The sequence below is a fragment of the Aspergillus oryzae genome, chromosome 3, assembly GCF_000184455.2.
Source record: "Aspergillus oryzae RIB40 DNA, chromosome 3".
NCBI lineage: Eukaryota > Fungi > Ascomycota > Eurotiomycetes > Eurotiales > Aspergillaceae > Aspergillus > Aspergillus oryzae.
In genome coordinates this window covers 2,262,664-2,276,510 of record NC_036437.1, presented here as the reverse complement: position 1 = coordinate 2,276,510, position 13,847 = coordinate 2,262,664, and the positions used below count along the sequence as shown (strand labels likewise).

The window sequence follows — 13,847 nt, the reverse complement described above, 5'->3', positions numbered from 1 at the left end:
CCTTTACTGGGCGATAGTTTATGTGATGGTTACTCGGATGGCGGTGATAGAAGAGGTTGCATGGGACTAAAAGGAAAGTGGGTGTGGAGGTCTTCATATGTATTATTCCTACTCCAGCAGACAGTGTCCCCTGTTCTATACTGCGTATAAACCCTTGCAGTGCATTGCATTATATGTCTACTTCATCAGTTCACAAGACTTTGTCCGGGATAAGGGTATATCCTTTCGGGTATGATTCTACAGAAGTGTTAGCTCATTGAAAAGACAGCTGCACATACGCAAGCATACCTAAAATCGATCGGTCAAGTTCCTTCACGCTGTTGAATCCCGCAACACACATGAAAATGTCAAAGTCAGCGAGCAGCGATTTCATAACATGACGGACTCCCTCCTCTCCCATGATACTGAGCCCCCAGATCCAGAGCCGGCCGACAAACACGAACCGGGCACCCAGCGCCAGCGCTTTCGCGACATCACTCGCGCCGCGAACTCCAGAGTCATACATGATGTAAATCTGGTCACCAACAGCATTGGCAATATTCTCTAGTGCATCAAGACTTGCGATGGCTCCGTCCACCTGCCGACCGGCATGATTGCTCACCACGATACCGTCGACGCCGTACTCGACGCACTTTTTTGCATCTGCGACCGACTGGATCCCCTTGATAGCGAAAGGTCTTCCACCGGAAATCTTCTTCCATTGTTCGATTAACCAGGGGATCTTCTCCCAGGACCATGCACGTCCATGCCAGACGGAGTCAATCCATTTTGCCGAGGCCGCGACGATGTCCTTCTCCGGGTCAATACCTTCTTCGCGACATCGCTTCTGGAATACAGGGTCTGTCAAGCCTAGGTCGGCACCGGTCCCGCGGTAGAAGGCATAATTGGAATTGGCCACATCGTCATGTCGCCAGCCAAGCTGCCAGGTGTCAGTAGTGAGGATGAGCGCATCAAACCCGGACTTCCATGCCCGGTTGAGGAGAGACAGTGTCAACTCGTCATCATGCGGCATATACAGCTGATAGAACCGGGGACCTTGGCCATTTGCTTCTGCGACTTTCTCAATCGGTGTGCTTCCTGCTGTAGAGAGGCAGTACGGGAGATTGAGTTCGCCTGCAACCTTGGCGACTGCGGCTTCTGCTGATGGATGGTAAATTTTGTTGATTCCGATGGGCGCAAAGCCTATTGGGGCTGATACGTGGTGTCCAAAGATCTCCGTAGTTGTATCTCGCAGGTTGGTATCTACTAGTTGTCGGGGGATGATACGGTGACGGAAAAAGGCTTGACGGTTCGCCAGGTGGGTGTTGGACATGCCCGCATTAGAGGATGCATAGTACCTACGCATGTATTAGACAATATACGTCCTATAATTGCAGAAGTTGGAGCCATACCAACCGCCTTGACTAAGCTTCTCATGAGCCAACTGCTCCAATTTGATAGGATCTATGCGGACACGAGCCATGGTCAGCCCAAGGTGCTTACTTTTGCTAGTCAAGTGCAGGAAACGTCGTACCTGTGTTGAAAGGAGGCGTTTGGCCCTCGTTGAGCTTCCAGAAGTTCTCGCGCTGGTACAACGCCCATTGTGGCGTTGTTCTCTTCTGGATGTTGGGGTTTGTTGGGTCACTCATTGTTCAGGAGGCTTCAATTGATCTGTCTGTATAAAATTTACTACGTAAAGAATAGAGACGACCATCATGTATTTATATGGGTTATGACTTCATTTTGACGCAGCTCTCGGGCGAGAGACATGGTGGAGCAGATCAATTAAGCTCTTGATAAACCCTGACAGGGACACAGGCCAATAATTGTTGGTTCTTAGGAGTATGAGAACGTTTAATTGGAAGAAGCATCGACATAGTTCTTCACCAACAATAGGAGTTCATGACATCGCCGATAAGATAGGAGGACGGCGATGATGTCATTGAGCAGATGAACTAAAATGATGTTCCTCGACATGCAGCATTGAGAGGGATACTAGTCCTACGGATTGAACATCCCCCTCGTAGTCCATACTATATTCTAAGAATAGCCATGAACTCTTTTGACACATCGAATATTATCCTCCAACATGAAGAAGCCGTGCAAATTCCCGAGGGAATAACCTTTGACGGGTCCCGATATCCTCCGGAAGAAAGATCGGTAATCGGCCAACAGGCCTCGGGAACATGACCCCGATGCCGACAGTGACCATTTCTACCCCAAACTCTCCCTTCAACTAACCTTCCTCCCAAACGCCCTCTGGAACTAACCTAAGTTTACACAATGTTGGGACTAACCACGCGACGGTCCGCTGCGACCCGCTCGAAATGCTTAACATCTGCAACTAATAGCATTCTCCGGACAAGGGCCGCAGAGCGCCCATCGCAATTGTGTCTTGCGTCCAAGGATTTTCACACCAGTCAATCCAATGCGGCGTCCCGACCTACGTGGATGCCCATGCGCGTCAAGACACCGTGGATTGAAGCATTGACGAAGAGCAGAGAGGATGCGAAGTCCGGCAAGGGAGCTTCTGCGCCGGTCGCGAAGCCCGATCTGACCCCTAAGAAGATGTCGGATAGTCATTATAGTGCTGTGAGTAAGAATGCTTGCATTTGCTGAGTCATGGTCTAATGTTTGAACAGATTTTGCCGTTGGCACAAGACAAATGGCTCCTTGATACATATTTGAATGCTTCGGGGCATATCAGGTAACCAATCTGACATATATGCCTTGGAGAATGAGTCATTGCTGACGAAGCCAGGTTGGGATCGCTACTGATGGACCTGGATGCCCTAGCCGGTATCATTGCTTACAGACACACCGGAGGCTCGGTGACGACTGTGACCGCTGCATGTGACCGAATCACCATCGAACATCCTCTGATGGAGATCTGCGATCTCGAGCTCAGTGGCCAGGTTACCTACGCTACAGGCCGCTCTAGTATGGAGATATCTCTGCAGGTCGCAAAGGCCCCTCCTGAAGGACAGAAGGCGAAACCTGAGGACGTCCTGATCACTTGCGCCTTCACAATGGTGTCTCTGGATCCGGCTACCAAGAAGTACGTTCGTCGAGTAGCTGCGTCTCATAGTACCGTACTAACGCTCCTTAGACCCGTCAATGTTGCACCCCTTCTGCTAGAAACTGACGAAGAACGTCTTCTCTTCAAAAAGGGAGAAGAAAACTATCAGGCCAAGAAAGGGCTGAGAAAACGAAGTCTGCTTCAGAAGGCCCCAGACGACGAAGAGAGTAACCTGATTCACTCCATGTGGACCAAGGAGATGTCATACCTGAGTACGTGGCTACTCTCCAATGCTCTGTTGTGGTCACAGCCACTAACGTCACACAGGCCCCGAATCTCCCGATCAGAGACCATCAAACATGGTCTTCATGAGCGACACCAACTTGAAATCAGCCATGATCATGCAGCCGCAAGACCGCAACCGTCACAACTTCATGATCTTCGGTGGTTTCCTTTTGAAGCAGACCTTCGAGCTTGCATTCTGCTGTGTAGCGTCTTTCTCCCACGCTCGACCCAACTTCATCTCCCTTGATCCTAGCACCTTCGAGAACCCCGTTCCCGTCGGCAGCGTCCTGTACCTTCGCGCCACGGTTGCCTATACAGAGCCTGTCGAAACCGAGTCAGGCAGCAAGTACACCAAGGTTCAGGTCCGCGTGGACACCAAGGTCAGGGATGTGGAGCATGGCACCAAGAAGTCGACCGGCCAGTTCAACTACACCTTCTTGGTTGAGAAGGATATTCAGGTCATGCCGAAGAGTTACGGCGAGTTTATGCTCTGGACCGATGCCAGGAGACGGTCACAGAATGCGGCTGCATTGGCTCCTGCTGGGTCGAGGGAGTTTAGTGCTCTTAGAGGGCTCAAGGATAGTGTGACTGAATAGATGTTACTGTATAGAATAATGTTGGCATATAGTATGGCGTACAGGCTTTAAGAGTCTCATGGACTCCGGAAAGCATAGGGTATCGTGTATACCTTCTAAACAAAAGCAAATCCATAGCAACTAATCATAGTAATATCCATGTACGTCTACTGAACATGGTCCAGAGTACTAAACAAAAATACGCATAGAAACAAGATCACGATCGATCTTTATACCAGTCACATGACATGACATCTCCGCACCGATAAAGGCCAAACAAGATCTTATCTCCCCAACTACTTGGACCCCTCCATACATATTTGTACAGAACGTTTCTCGGTTGTCTCCCGTATATACACATCTATTCCCACTAGATCCATAATCCACCTTTCATTGAACATGAGTGGGCCATTCCAAAACATCTACCATCTCCGCCGGGTAGCAGACACCGCGGCAAAGGCGTGCTACGTCTGCCACAAGCCCTCGAGCAGCGTCATGATCACGCCTGACAACAAGGTAAATACTTCCTAACCTCTTTCAAAGTATAACTAGTTGGTATGGAACGGTATTAGTAACATCGTTGAAGGATTTCTTCTACGTTTGTCCTATTCATCTAAAGGATCGGCATTTCTGCTCTCCTATCGTTGACACAGAGGCCGAGGAAAAGAAGAAGAAAGAAGAGGCATTAGCCAAAGAAATCGAGAAAGTAAAGAAGGAGTACGAGGAGAGACAAAAAAAGAAAAAAGACAAGTCGAAAGAGAAGAAACCCGACGAAGAGTCAAAGAAGGAAGAAAAATCATCCAACACCGACAAACAGGAGGGCAATGACGAGAAGGAACGAGACGATAAGGTCTATACCCTACCCTACCCTACCTCCCCTGCCCATTCTCCCTCAGGCCACCCAGACGCTCAGACCCTGAACGTGAATCAGAACCGACAAACAAAAAGCTAAAGCTGACACACGAAAGATTGAATCCCTCAAGAAGTCAGCACAGTCCACGTCGACGTCGGATGACGGGCCTCGTATTTTCGCATTGCATAAGTAAGTCCTAACCCGATTCAGGATCCGGATTCCCTTTCCCAGCTCAGCATGATCTGACCGGATTGGCTCGCAGAAATTTCTATCAGATGCGCATCGACAGACTGCGTAATCTCGAGGCTGCCAAGAGAAATCGTCAGCGCCTGCAGGATCCCTCCTTTTTTCCGTCTGTCCCGTCTGGAGGGCTCTGATGAGGTCAAAGTTACGGGGTGGTTTGCCTCGTCCGAACGGATTAGGATGTTAATAGCGAAGTGAAGTGTCCATTCGTCAGCTCGTTTAAACGGGGATCTCGACGTCATATAATTAAGCGCGGCAATACGACGATCATATTAGAGCGTCGCTGCGAAGATGAAATAAACGACAAGCTCGCGCAGCCACGGTTACTCATTGTGCCACCCTCATTTCTGAGATAAACCGTACTTGAACCCAATCTTCTGCTCGAATCTGGCTAAATAATACAGCTGCGCTACAAATCAGCTAAGAATCCGTCCCAATCAAACCCATGGTCTGATCACCAAGTCAGCCAACACTCACCGCATGACACCGTCTGCAACATCTAATGCCGCAGTCCTGAAGTCTGCCTGGTCCACCCGGGGGCTCAGTCAACATCGGAAGCGAGGCAAGGCACTCTAAGCGGAACCCAACAGATGCGATAGCTCAGCACTAGGCACGACGCGGAAGCTTCCAAATCAGGGACTTCAGCCTTACAGGCAACAGTTCGTACTCTTATGCTCGAACTATGTATGTGAAATTCCGTATATCCGGTTCGACGACGGGCCATAATAGCGTGCGGGAGGCCGCGGGAGAAGAACCCCAACTCTAACCGGTCAATATGACAGAAAAGTAATACTTACTACGCGCCATATGAAGCTATATTAGATCACGCATCGGATATACATCTATAGTATACAAACAATTTACATAAACAATCCAATCAATACGTAAGCTAACCTGACAAAAAAAATGATATACCAAGCAAGGAGCATCATATACTTAACATAGCCTACACCTGTCATGCACAAACACAGACCAACTGGCAGCTCGAGGCAAAGCCACCGATACATCTTGCATATTCTGCCTAGCCTAGGCAGGTAACTAGTAGTAGACTCCGGCTTAACGACGGAGCACATGCATACATATCCTTATTTCGATCCTCCATAGGGACTCTCGAGATTTGTGCAATCAAAGCTCCGGCACAAAAGCGCCATGATGTCAGGGAACGGACGGTTTCATTTACTTGACTTTAATTCTTGACTCGATTTCCAGTCTCTGTGGGGAATAAGGAGGTATACTGTATTACTGTATGCATTATAGTGGGGAAAGAGGAGGCAGTGCACTCTCTGCTGCCTGTCGTTAGGGCCCTTCGGTTCGGTGGGGGGGAGAAGTTCGAGTTTCAGGGCTTGGGGTGTATCTAAGGGGTTCCGTTTTGGTTGTTTGGGGTATTTCGAAGGGGGCACTGGTGTGGATGCATGTTTTATAGTGGTTGAATTATGCAGAGCTTGTGAGAGTTGAATATTGTGCTGATTTTTAATATGGTTGGTTCGACGGGATCTTGTGGCATGTGGTGTCTTGTAGCGCTTAGGGCTTAGAGTCGGGTTTCATTTTGACACCCGATTGATGAGGTCGATGGCTGCATTGACTGGACGAGACGCTTGAGTTGTCGTGTGCAAGTGACGTCATTTTCGATACAAAGTCGCTTCTGGAAGGAGGTTGTCGCTTTTATCCGACATTCATCCATGGATAGGATCTGGTTCAGAAGCATTTCGAATCCTACCTCCTCCCTTGGATGGATATAAGAGTGAAAATCTCATCACCGAGGAATGGAGGGAATGATGGGAAGCCCGAAAGTCCACCGCCAAGGCCAGTAGTAGCTCACTGATAACATTTGCATTGATCTTTATAAGATGATCCCAGGGAATCCAATCCACTCCTTCAGAGTGAGTGATCATCATAATTGCGATTGCTGTTGCCACTATGGAGTATAAGTATGAAGCGGTCTGGCGGTAATTGAAATACGGTGGGTCAGGGGTTCGCCGGAATCAAAATTACGACAACGGTACTGGGTAACGATCCTGATACAAGAGCGTTACGGCAGGAGGGCATCCATGGGTCTAGCGCCCCCCAGTTGCGTAAGAGCAGTTTGCACAGCCCCCGTGCCGGAGCTAGTGAGTAGGCTAGGCCTACCCTGCTGGAGCCTGGTCTCGTCCTGGAACCGGGTCACGGACTCTCGATACGCCTGCACCGATTACTAATGTTCCCTTCTCAGGAACTTGTGCACGACTGCCCACTGGGAGTTTGAGTTAGTCCTCCCCGATCTTCCCACGCCGCAGATCCCGGGACTTGTTCTGCCCGTCCATTGGCGGGTTTCCCAGCCAGTGGGCCTTGCCGTAAAAACAGCCTCGTGGAGTTGTGGGGTGAAGCCCTGAATCCTGACAGGTTCTAGCGCTTGGACACCTCGGGTATCAAGGCATTCTGCTGGTATCTTGCTCAGAACCATCAAGCAAAGCCTTCGCAGCAGTGATGTCATAATATCAACTTTTCTCAGCAGTTCTGGGATCTGATTTTCTATGAGCTATCAAATTGTACGGATTTTGTCGCGCCTGTCGTCACGGAAAGTTATTTCGTCGCTGCTAGCTTGGTAGATCAACTCCATTGCGGGATGATCGACATCAGGGTCCTCTAGAAGAAGAGATGGGTCGCACCAAGACTGAACTCTGCGTGCCTAGACCCAAGTCTTCTGGTAGCTAGACGCCTGTTCATGTATGCTCTTGTTTATCTGTTATCTCCCCGGTGCGGTGGATCTGCGAAGACCAACGCGTATACGCAAGGCCCAACTTTATTTAACACAAAGGTATCGTTGCAGTGCCCTTTCCCATACACCGCTTCGGGAAATAGTTGAAGTTCGGCCAAGTAGACCAAGGCGCACAGCTTCTACTCTCCACGGCGATCTGTAAACGAGAGCTTGGTATCACGTGATGCGAGGTTCGTCGGTCCTTCAAACGCTGGATACCAGAGAAAAAATTATGTGTGTTCAATCGGCAGTGGTAATTATTCGCGAAGTATCCGCTGTATCAGTTTCCCCTGAGGCGCAGTAGCCGTCGTAAACTTAGAGGTTGCCCCGTCCATTTGTGGAATCATCCGCAGGATTAGGCCTCATACTAGGCGGCATACGGATGCCTAGGGCAGCTGGAGGTAGCCTTCCCACATTGACACGTTGGGACATATCGATTCGAGCCTTCGCAAGGCCGATTGCGGGGACTACCCAGTCGCCGCAGCTACATTGCATACCCTGCCATGCAAACTTTCCGATATTGGAACCACACGAGGTGTTCGGGCAGGTCAATCGACCAGACAGGGGCGCATCCCCAGGCGGTGCTCCATCATCTTCACCGTTAGGGAAAAGGCACGGGCGCATCCACGTTAAAGGATGTAAGAAAATGTGGGCGCAGTCGGTTGGTCCCTTTGCACCGTTTTGCGGGCCATGTGGTATGATGAATGGCGTGGTCGCCAAGTTTCGTCTGCCGAATACAGTCAACATTTATCTGGAGAGGTTTATCTTAAATTAAGGAAAACTGACCTGCATTTCCGACATTTAATTTCCGTTGTTCGATCCGTATTGTCTTGGGATTTGTGAGGTTGTTCGTCTTCAAATAACACGGAACTCATCTCCGGCGCGCGCCCACATGCTACACTTTCCTCAACTTCGCGGCGGTAAAGCCAACGGTTATACAGCGGATGGCTGATCACATCGTCTGGACAGCCCATTTGGTGGTATATCGACAGCTGTTTCATGAACCCATCATTCGGTTCACAAAGTGGCCGACTTTCCTTAATAATAGCAAGAGCGGACTGCGGCGTCAGTGCACTTGGCTGCTGGTGGAGTAGATAAGCGATACATATGGTGGCTGAACGGGATTTTCCCATCGCACTATTTTTACTATCAGTAACAATAACTCTTAATGCCTCTCATCTAAGCATTCCCCTGAGGCCAATGGAAACATTTCATTATGACAACATCTGGCCTAGAAGTTAGACCCATACTCGTGAGGAGAGCACGTGATATCGATCAGAACTTCGTTTTGACTATACATTGGGATGGAAGGCCAGAAGAGTGAAAACGCTTGGGCCCAGAACCATAGAGTTTTCTCAGCCAGCCAGGCCACCCAAGTATATGGGGACAGTGCGGGTTTGTTGGTATGAGTAGAGATGAGGGAAGAGGGGTAGACCGTAGACTAACCAATGGACCAGGACGCCCCCACCAGCATCCAATCCAGACTGGATGAACTTAATGGCGGAGGGGAAATGTTCTAGGAGGTTCTCATCCTCAACATCGTCCACATCGATGCGATGATGTTGGAAGCCTGCAAATGTCTCCTCTTGTGGTTGCAGGCGTAATACCGATAGTACGTGGGTAATGTTTGCTCTTTCCAATGCTGCCCTGTTCTTAAGGGAGAAAATGCTACACGTCAAACCTATAGGTCAGCAAGCGGTTCGATGTAAAAGTATCTTTTCTTTTTCTTGACTCGGGCTTTTGAGAGTATATTTGTTGCCCCGCGTTGTTAGGATTCTAGCCCAACGCAATGGTTTAATACGGGTATTGAGGGACAAGGTAAGACCAACCCTCCAATATAAATATTCTGACCAGGAATACGATTCATAGCCATTGTGAATACCGCTTTGAGTAACACTAATGCACATAAGAATGATGATATCGTACTAGGTCAGATATGGGACGGAGGATGGATATCTGTGATCGTAGAATGCAAAGCGTTGACAATGATCCTTCTAGCCAAATTCAGATACTACCAAGCCAAGAATCCGATGAGGGGGCATCATTGGCTGGTGGAGGAAGGCCTACGAGGGCGGCACGGAACGGCAACTAGGGTGTAGGGCAAGGGCAAGGGCAGGCTACTGTTGAGGCCTGAGGCAATAAGGTTGGTGGCCCCGCATTACTAGTCTTGAACCCTGAATCTTGAATGAAGGAATGGATTCGATTAGATAGGTCGAATATCGCTTGTCCCGCATGAAAGTTTGCAATTATCTAGTGGACAATGACACCATACTTTCTGTGGCTAACTATGTGACAAATCTCTCGAATCCATCCTGGTTGACTATCTACGCAACTTGTAGGTTCAGAAATGTACTAAGTACTGTACTGTGTAGCGCTGAGATGGAACCAAAATCTCTTGAAACTGGATTCTTGGAGGTATGCATGCACGTAGGTCTGTGCTGCAAGTCGTCAGTTGAAGTCTTGGAAGGAATGGATACAATCAAAACTCCGCACTGCTGCATCAAGGATTATCCTCATTCGTAAGTGCGGGACGGAATCGGATAACCTCAAGCCCCCTTCCCAACAATGATTGGTGTCGAATAGACGCCAAGGTCCCAAATCCTCAGGTAGTTTCAGATTTGCACTGTTTCAAACCGCCTCCGCTGTGGTAAAAGTTCACGTCGATCAATTGGCCACATGTGATGAAGGAGTCTGTGCGGCTCGCATTCCACCGACGACAAATATGCTTCTACTTTTAGTGCCTGGACTAAGACTGCTGTCCAGATTCCAGAGTACGTCCTTACAAATTTTGACTTCTTAAGTTTTGGATGTGCGTATGTTGATTGCGTTTTCTGTCTCACCATGAGCCGTGTATGGGTGCTACTTGAAGGAAGACCCTGACTCGACACTAAAATTTCCCCCCTGATACTCACATGACGCCTGATTCAGGTTCAATCAATCAAATGCAAAAATGAAGAGCACAGTTGGGATCACAGTAGATTAAGCTTGACCTCCTCAACTCTCATACATCTTGCGGAGGGAGCACTGTGCAATCTAACATTAATTGGGTACTAAGTGCTACTACTAGCTGAGGCCAGTTCAGCTAGCCATGCCTGAGTAGTCAATACTGGCTAACTAGCGCCTGGATTACGATGTCAGCAGGCCTGTGCACGGGACTTAGCCTGCAGCCTGTTAAGGCTTAAGGCTGACGGCGCTTTTGTATGGCAAGTAGTCTAACTTTACTTGGATGCTTGCTTTTTCTTACTCACTTTTAACCCTTGTCCCTGCGAAGGGCTTCCGTATCACGACGTAAATTATAAGACAACATCTTCACCCCATCCAGTCACGAGAGACGTGTGACTCGCACTACATCCACCGACCGACTATATATAGTGCTTACGTGCGGGACCTGTAAACTAGCAATTCATCTTGATGACTACAGGACCCCCTCTTTTCGATCAGACGCCGACCATTTTGTGCACGACGGCCCAATCGTATCGGATTGTCGATCAAGTATGGGATGATGGCAAAAACAAGCGTCGCATCGTATAGGCTTACGAGCAGCTAGAATTAGCAGAGCAAATGGAATCCGCCGGATTGCCACAACCCAGTGGATGCATGCGTGTGTGTTGTTGTCCAGGTGATGGTTTTCAAGTGGGCGCGTAAGACTCAACAACGAGAGGAAAGCGTGGACCAGAGAAGACATATCCATTCCCTTTCCATTCAGCTGTGGAGGATAGGAGCTGAATAGACGAGATTGGAGTTGATCACCTCTTCTGATCGCCACTGTGACCGCATACAGACTGTGGTGTGCAGAGGGCCGTCAGTAGTGGCGAAAAAAAAAAAAAAAGAAGAAGAAGAAGAAGAAAAATTTCAATAGTGATAGCATTACCGAATAGAGTAGAACAATAATCAACTGGGGTCTGCAAGTTACCCTTGCCTTGAATCATTTTGCCCCCTCTTCGGCCTTTTAATTTTTATTTTTGATCATTTATCTGTTGCTAGCGAAACCTGCAACGGGGATGAAGCTCCCAAGACAATTCTTGCGGCAGCTTCCTATTGCTTAAAGAGGCGTCAAAAGGAGACCAGTGGAACGAAACGAGAATGGTACTCCGTCTTCCATACTGGGCCTTACTTTTGTATTTTTCTTTATTATCATTTTTTTAGCCCAAAATAATTTTCAAATAATCCCTATGTGATTACCAGCTATTTGTTCCAGTTCCTCACCGCAGGGCCCCAGTGCGTTATAGAGTTGGGATATCATATCCGTAAAAAACCTCCGACATTCCTACTTCCCCCGGCCAAGGTCTTGAGTATTTCTATTCTTGTTCAACTACCCCTTTTTCTTTAGGTTTAAGGGAATTTCTCAGACCGTCAACCCCTCATTTTCCTCCCTATACTACGATAATTTAAGCGTTTTACCCATCCAATTCCAGGGACGGAGTCTTCGGGGTGCGACGGAAAATGCCAAATGACAGCACTGTGGCAGTGCATGTATCTAAGGACAAAGTGGGTCCCACTAGACCACATTGGCGGCGGGTCAAGCTCGACAAGGCCACTAATAGTTGGCTGACGTTCGTCGGCACACTTCACGGTGGGTCTATAGTGTATGTAGTAGTCGGGTGCATGTATGCACTCGGTACCCTGGGCAGAGAGTGACTGTGTTCGGTGCTCTTCCTATTAGGTTCTTCTGGAATTTCACAGGTAATTCATGTATGGCTGGGAACACCTTGTGGTAAATTTGGAAACTGATTTGTTGAGAATCAAGAGACATACTTTAATTTTTTCTTATTATAACACAAGTAAAAATCATTTCGAAGGAAAAGGAGACAATAGCAAAGGAAATACTGTACACTATACACTGTACACTGTATACCGGTATGAGAAGTCAAGATGTTGTACGGAGGAAAATCCCGTCTAGGTAGGTCGACTTCAGAGGACCATACTTTTCATATTCAAATATCTTAATATCGACGATACAATGGTCTTTCCAGAAGGGGAAAAAGTCTCAGGGTGACCCGCCTTTCTAGTTATCTTCTAGCGAAGCCTTACGAGTCTCGATTGCAATGTTCATGTTCATTCTTTTGTCTGTCAGATCTCCATCTGTCCAGGCACCGAACTTAGCGAGAAAATTGTCCCTGGTAAGGGTAAAAGGAGTCGACCGGGCACCATGCAACCTTGGATATCAAACATTTGTTAAGCGGATGTAGAAACCTTTTTTTTTTTTTTTTTTTTTTTTGTATCCCCATCCTAAGGCCAAAAAGCATGTTTCTAGTCCAGCGGCAGGCATCGGGAGAATCCAATGGCGTGTGAGAATCGAACGGGGACAGAACATTCGAAGCGACATTGTCAGTGGTAACGGCGGGTATGGGTTGAGTCCAATTGACCACAAACCATGAAAAATGAAATAATAACGAATGATAATGGCAAGAATCTGCCAGCACTGCCTCATTCCAAAGCATCCGTCCCCAGTCGCCCTTCCACGCTAGTCCGTGCTCACCGCTCTAAAAACGAAAAAAATAATAATTCTAAATTTTTTTTTTTTACATTCCTCCAGTCCACGGTAATAAAATTCAAATAAATCATTCCTTGACTCACTACAAAGCCATGGGGTTTTATTATTGGAGCGAGGTGTTGTTGTGTGCCTCATGACGGGGGTAATATGGGCTAAAGAATGATATCAAAGGCCTGACTTAAAGTTCTGCTAAGACAGACCTTAAAAAGTAAACATATGATCAACTTTGCGTTTTCCTCTTGGCCATGGCTGATGACGGATTACTTACTATCTCTCTGAGAAAAGACAACTACAAACCCACTTCTTCCTTGCTCCTCCTTTTCTCTCTCTCTCTCTCTCTCAACAGGCAAACATGAGACAATTTGCCTTGAGGGGAATTCCCCGCTGTATTATCTTGTGGTAGTCTCGTCTCAAGGCTCCGAAATGCAGGTTTAACTTTCATAGCAGGAACAATCAAAAGGATGACTTACTGAAAAGGGAAAGTAACTACAAGTCCCAGTGACATATTGAGTGATATTAAATATGATTTAGCAGTTCTTGGTAGATCCCATTAAACGTGGCCATCCACCAGCCCTGCCATCCCGCGCGCATTTTGAAACGATGTGGTTCTTGAGTCCAGCCATGAGGTTAATCTTTTGTTCCAGAGCCAAGGACAAGTACCATAC

General features: G+C 47.9%; 4 protein-coding genes across 4 annotated transcripts; 2 read left to right on the top strand and 2 right to left on the bottom strand.

Moving 5' to 3' along the window:
* Positions 1-185: 185 nt before the first annotated feature.
* Positions 186-1,462, bottom strand: AO090023000871 (L-lactate dehydrogenase; the record flags this gene model as incomplete). The annotated part of the gene is made up of 3 exons (XM_023235800.1): positions 186-237; positions 279-1,337; positions 1,392-1,462. The coding sequence occupies 3 exons, from the start codon at positions 1,460-1,462 to the stop codon at positions 186-188; spliced, it is 1,182 nt and encodes a 393-aa protein (XP_023090785.1).
* An 800-nt stretch (positions 1,463-2,262) lies between these two features.
* Positions 2,263-3,879, top strand: AO090023000870 (putative acyl-CoA thioester hydrolase; the record flags this gene model as incomplete). The annotated part of the gene is made up of 6 exons (XM_023235799.1): positions 2,263-2,285; positions 2,331-2,571; positions 2,622-2,686; positions 2,741-3,037; positions 3,089-3,270; positions 3,326-3,879. The coding sequence occupies 6 exons, from the start codon at positions 2,263-2,265 to the stop codon at positions 3,877-3,879; spliced, it is 1,362 nt and encodes a 453-aa protein (XP_023090784.1).
* Positions 3,880-4,257: 378 nt separating this feature from the next.
* On the top strand, positions 4,258-4,904 carry AO090023000869 (AAA-ATPase Vps4-associated 1 family protein; the record flags this gene model as incomplete). The annotated part of the gene is made up of 3 exons (XM_023235798.1): positions 4,258-4,374; positions 4,445-4,780; positions 4,827-4,904. 3 exons carry the CDS (start codon positions 4,258-4,260, stop codon positions 4,902-4,904), a joined length of 531 nt encoding a protein of 176 aa, XP_023090783.1.
* Positions 4,905-8,003: 3,099 nt separating this feature from the next.
* Positions 8,004-9,561, bottom strand: dspC (dual specificity phosphatase YVH1; the record flags this gene model as incomplete). The annotated part of the gene is made up of 4 exons (XM_001821316.1): positions 8,004-8,415; positions 8,475-8,825; positions 9,135-9,356; positions 9,518-9,561. The coding sequence occupies 4 exons, from the start codon at positions 9,559-9,561 to the stop codon at positions 8,004-8,006; spliced, it is 1,029 nt and encodes a 342-aa protein (XP_001821368.1).
* Between the last annotated feature and the right edge of the window lie 4,286 nt (positions 9,562-13,847).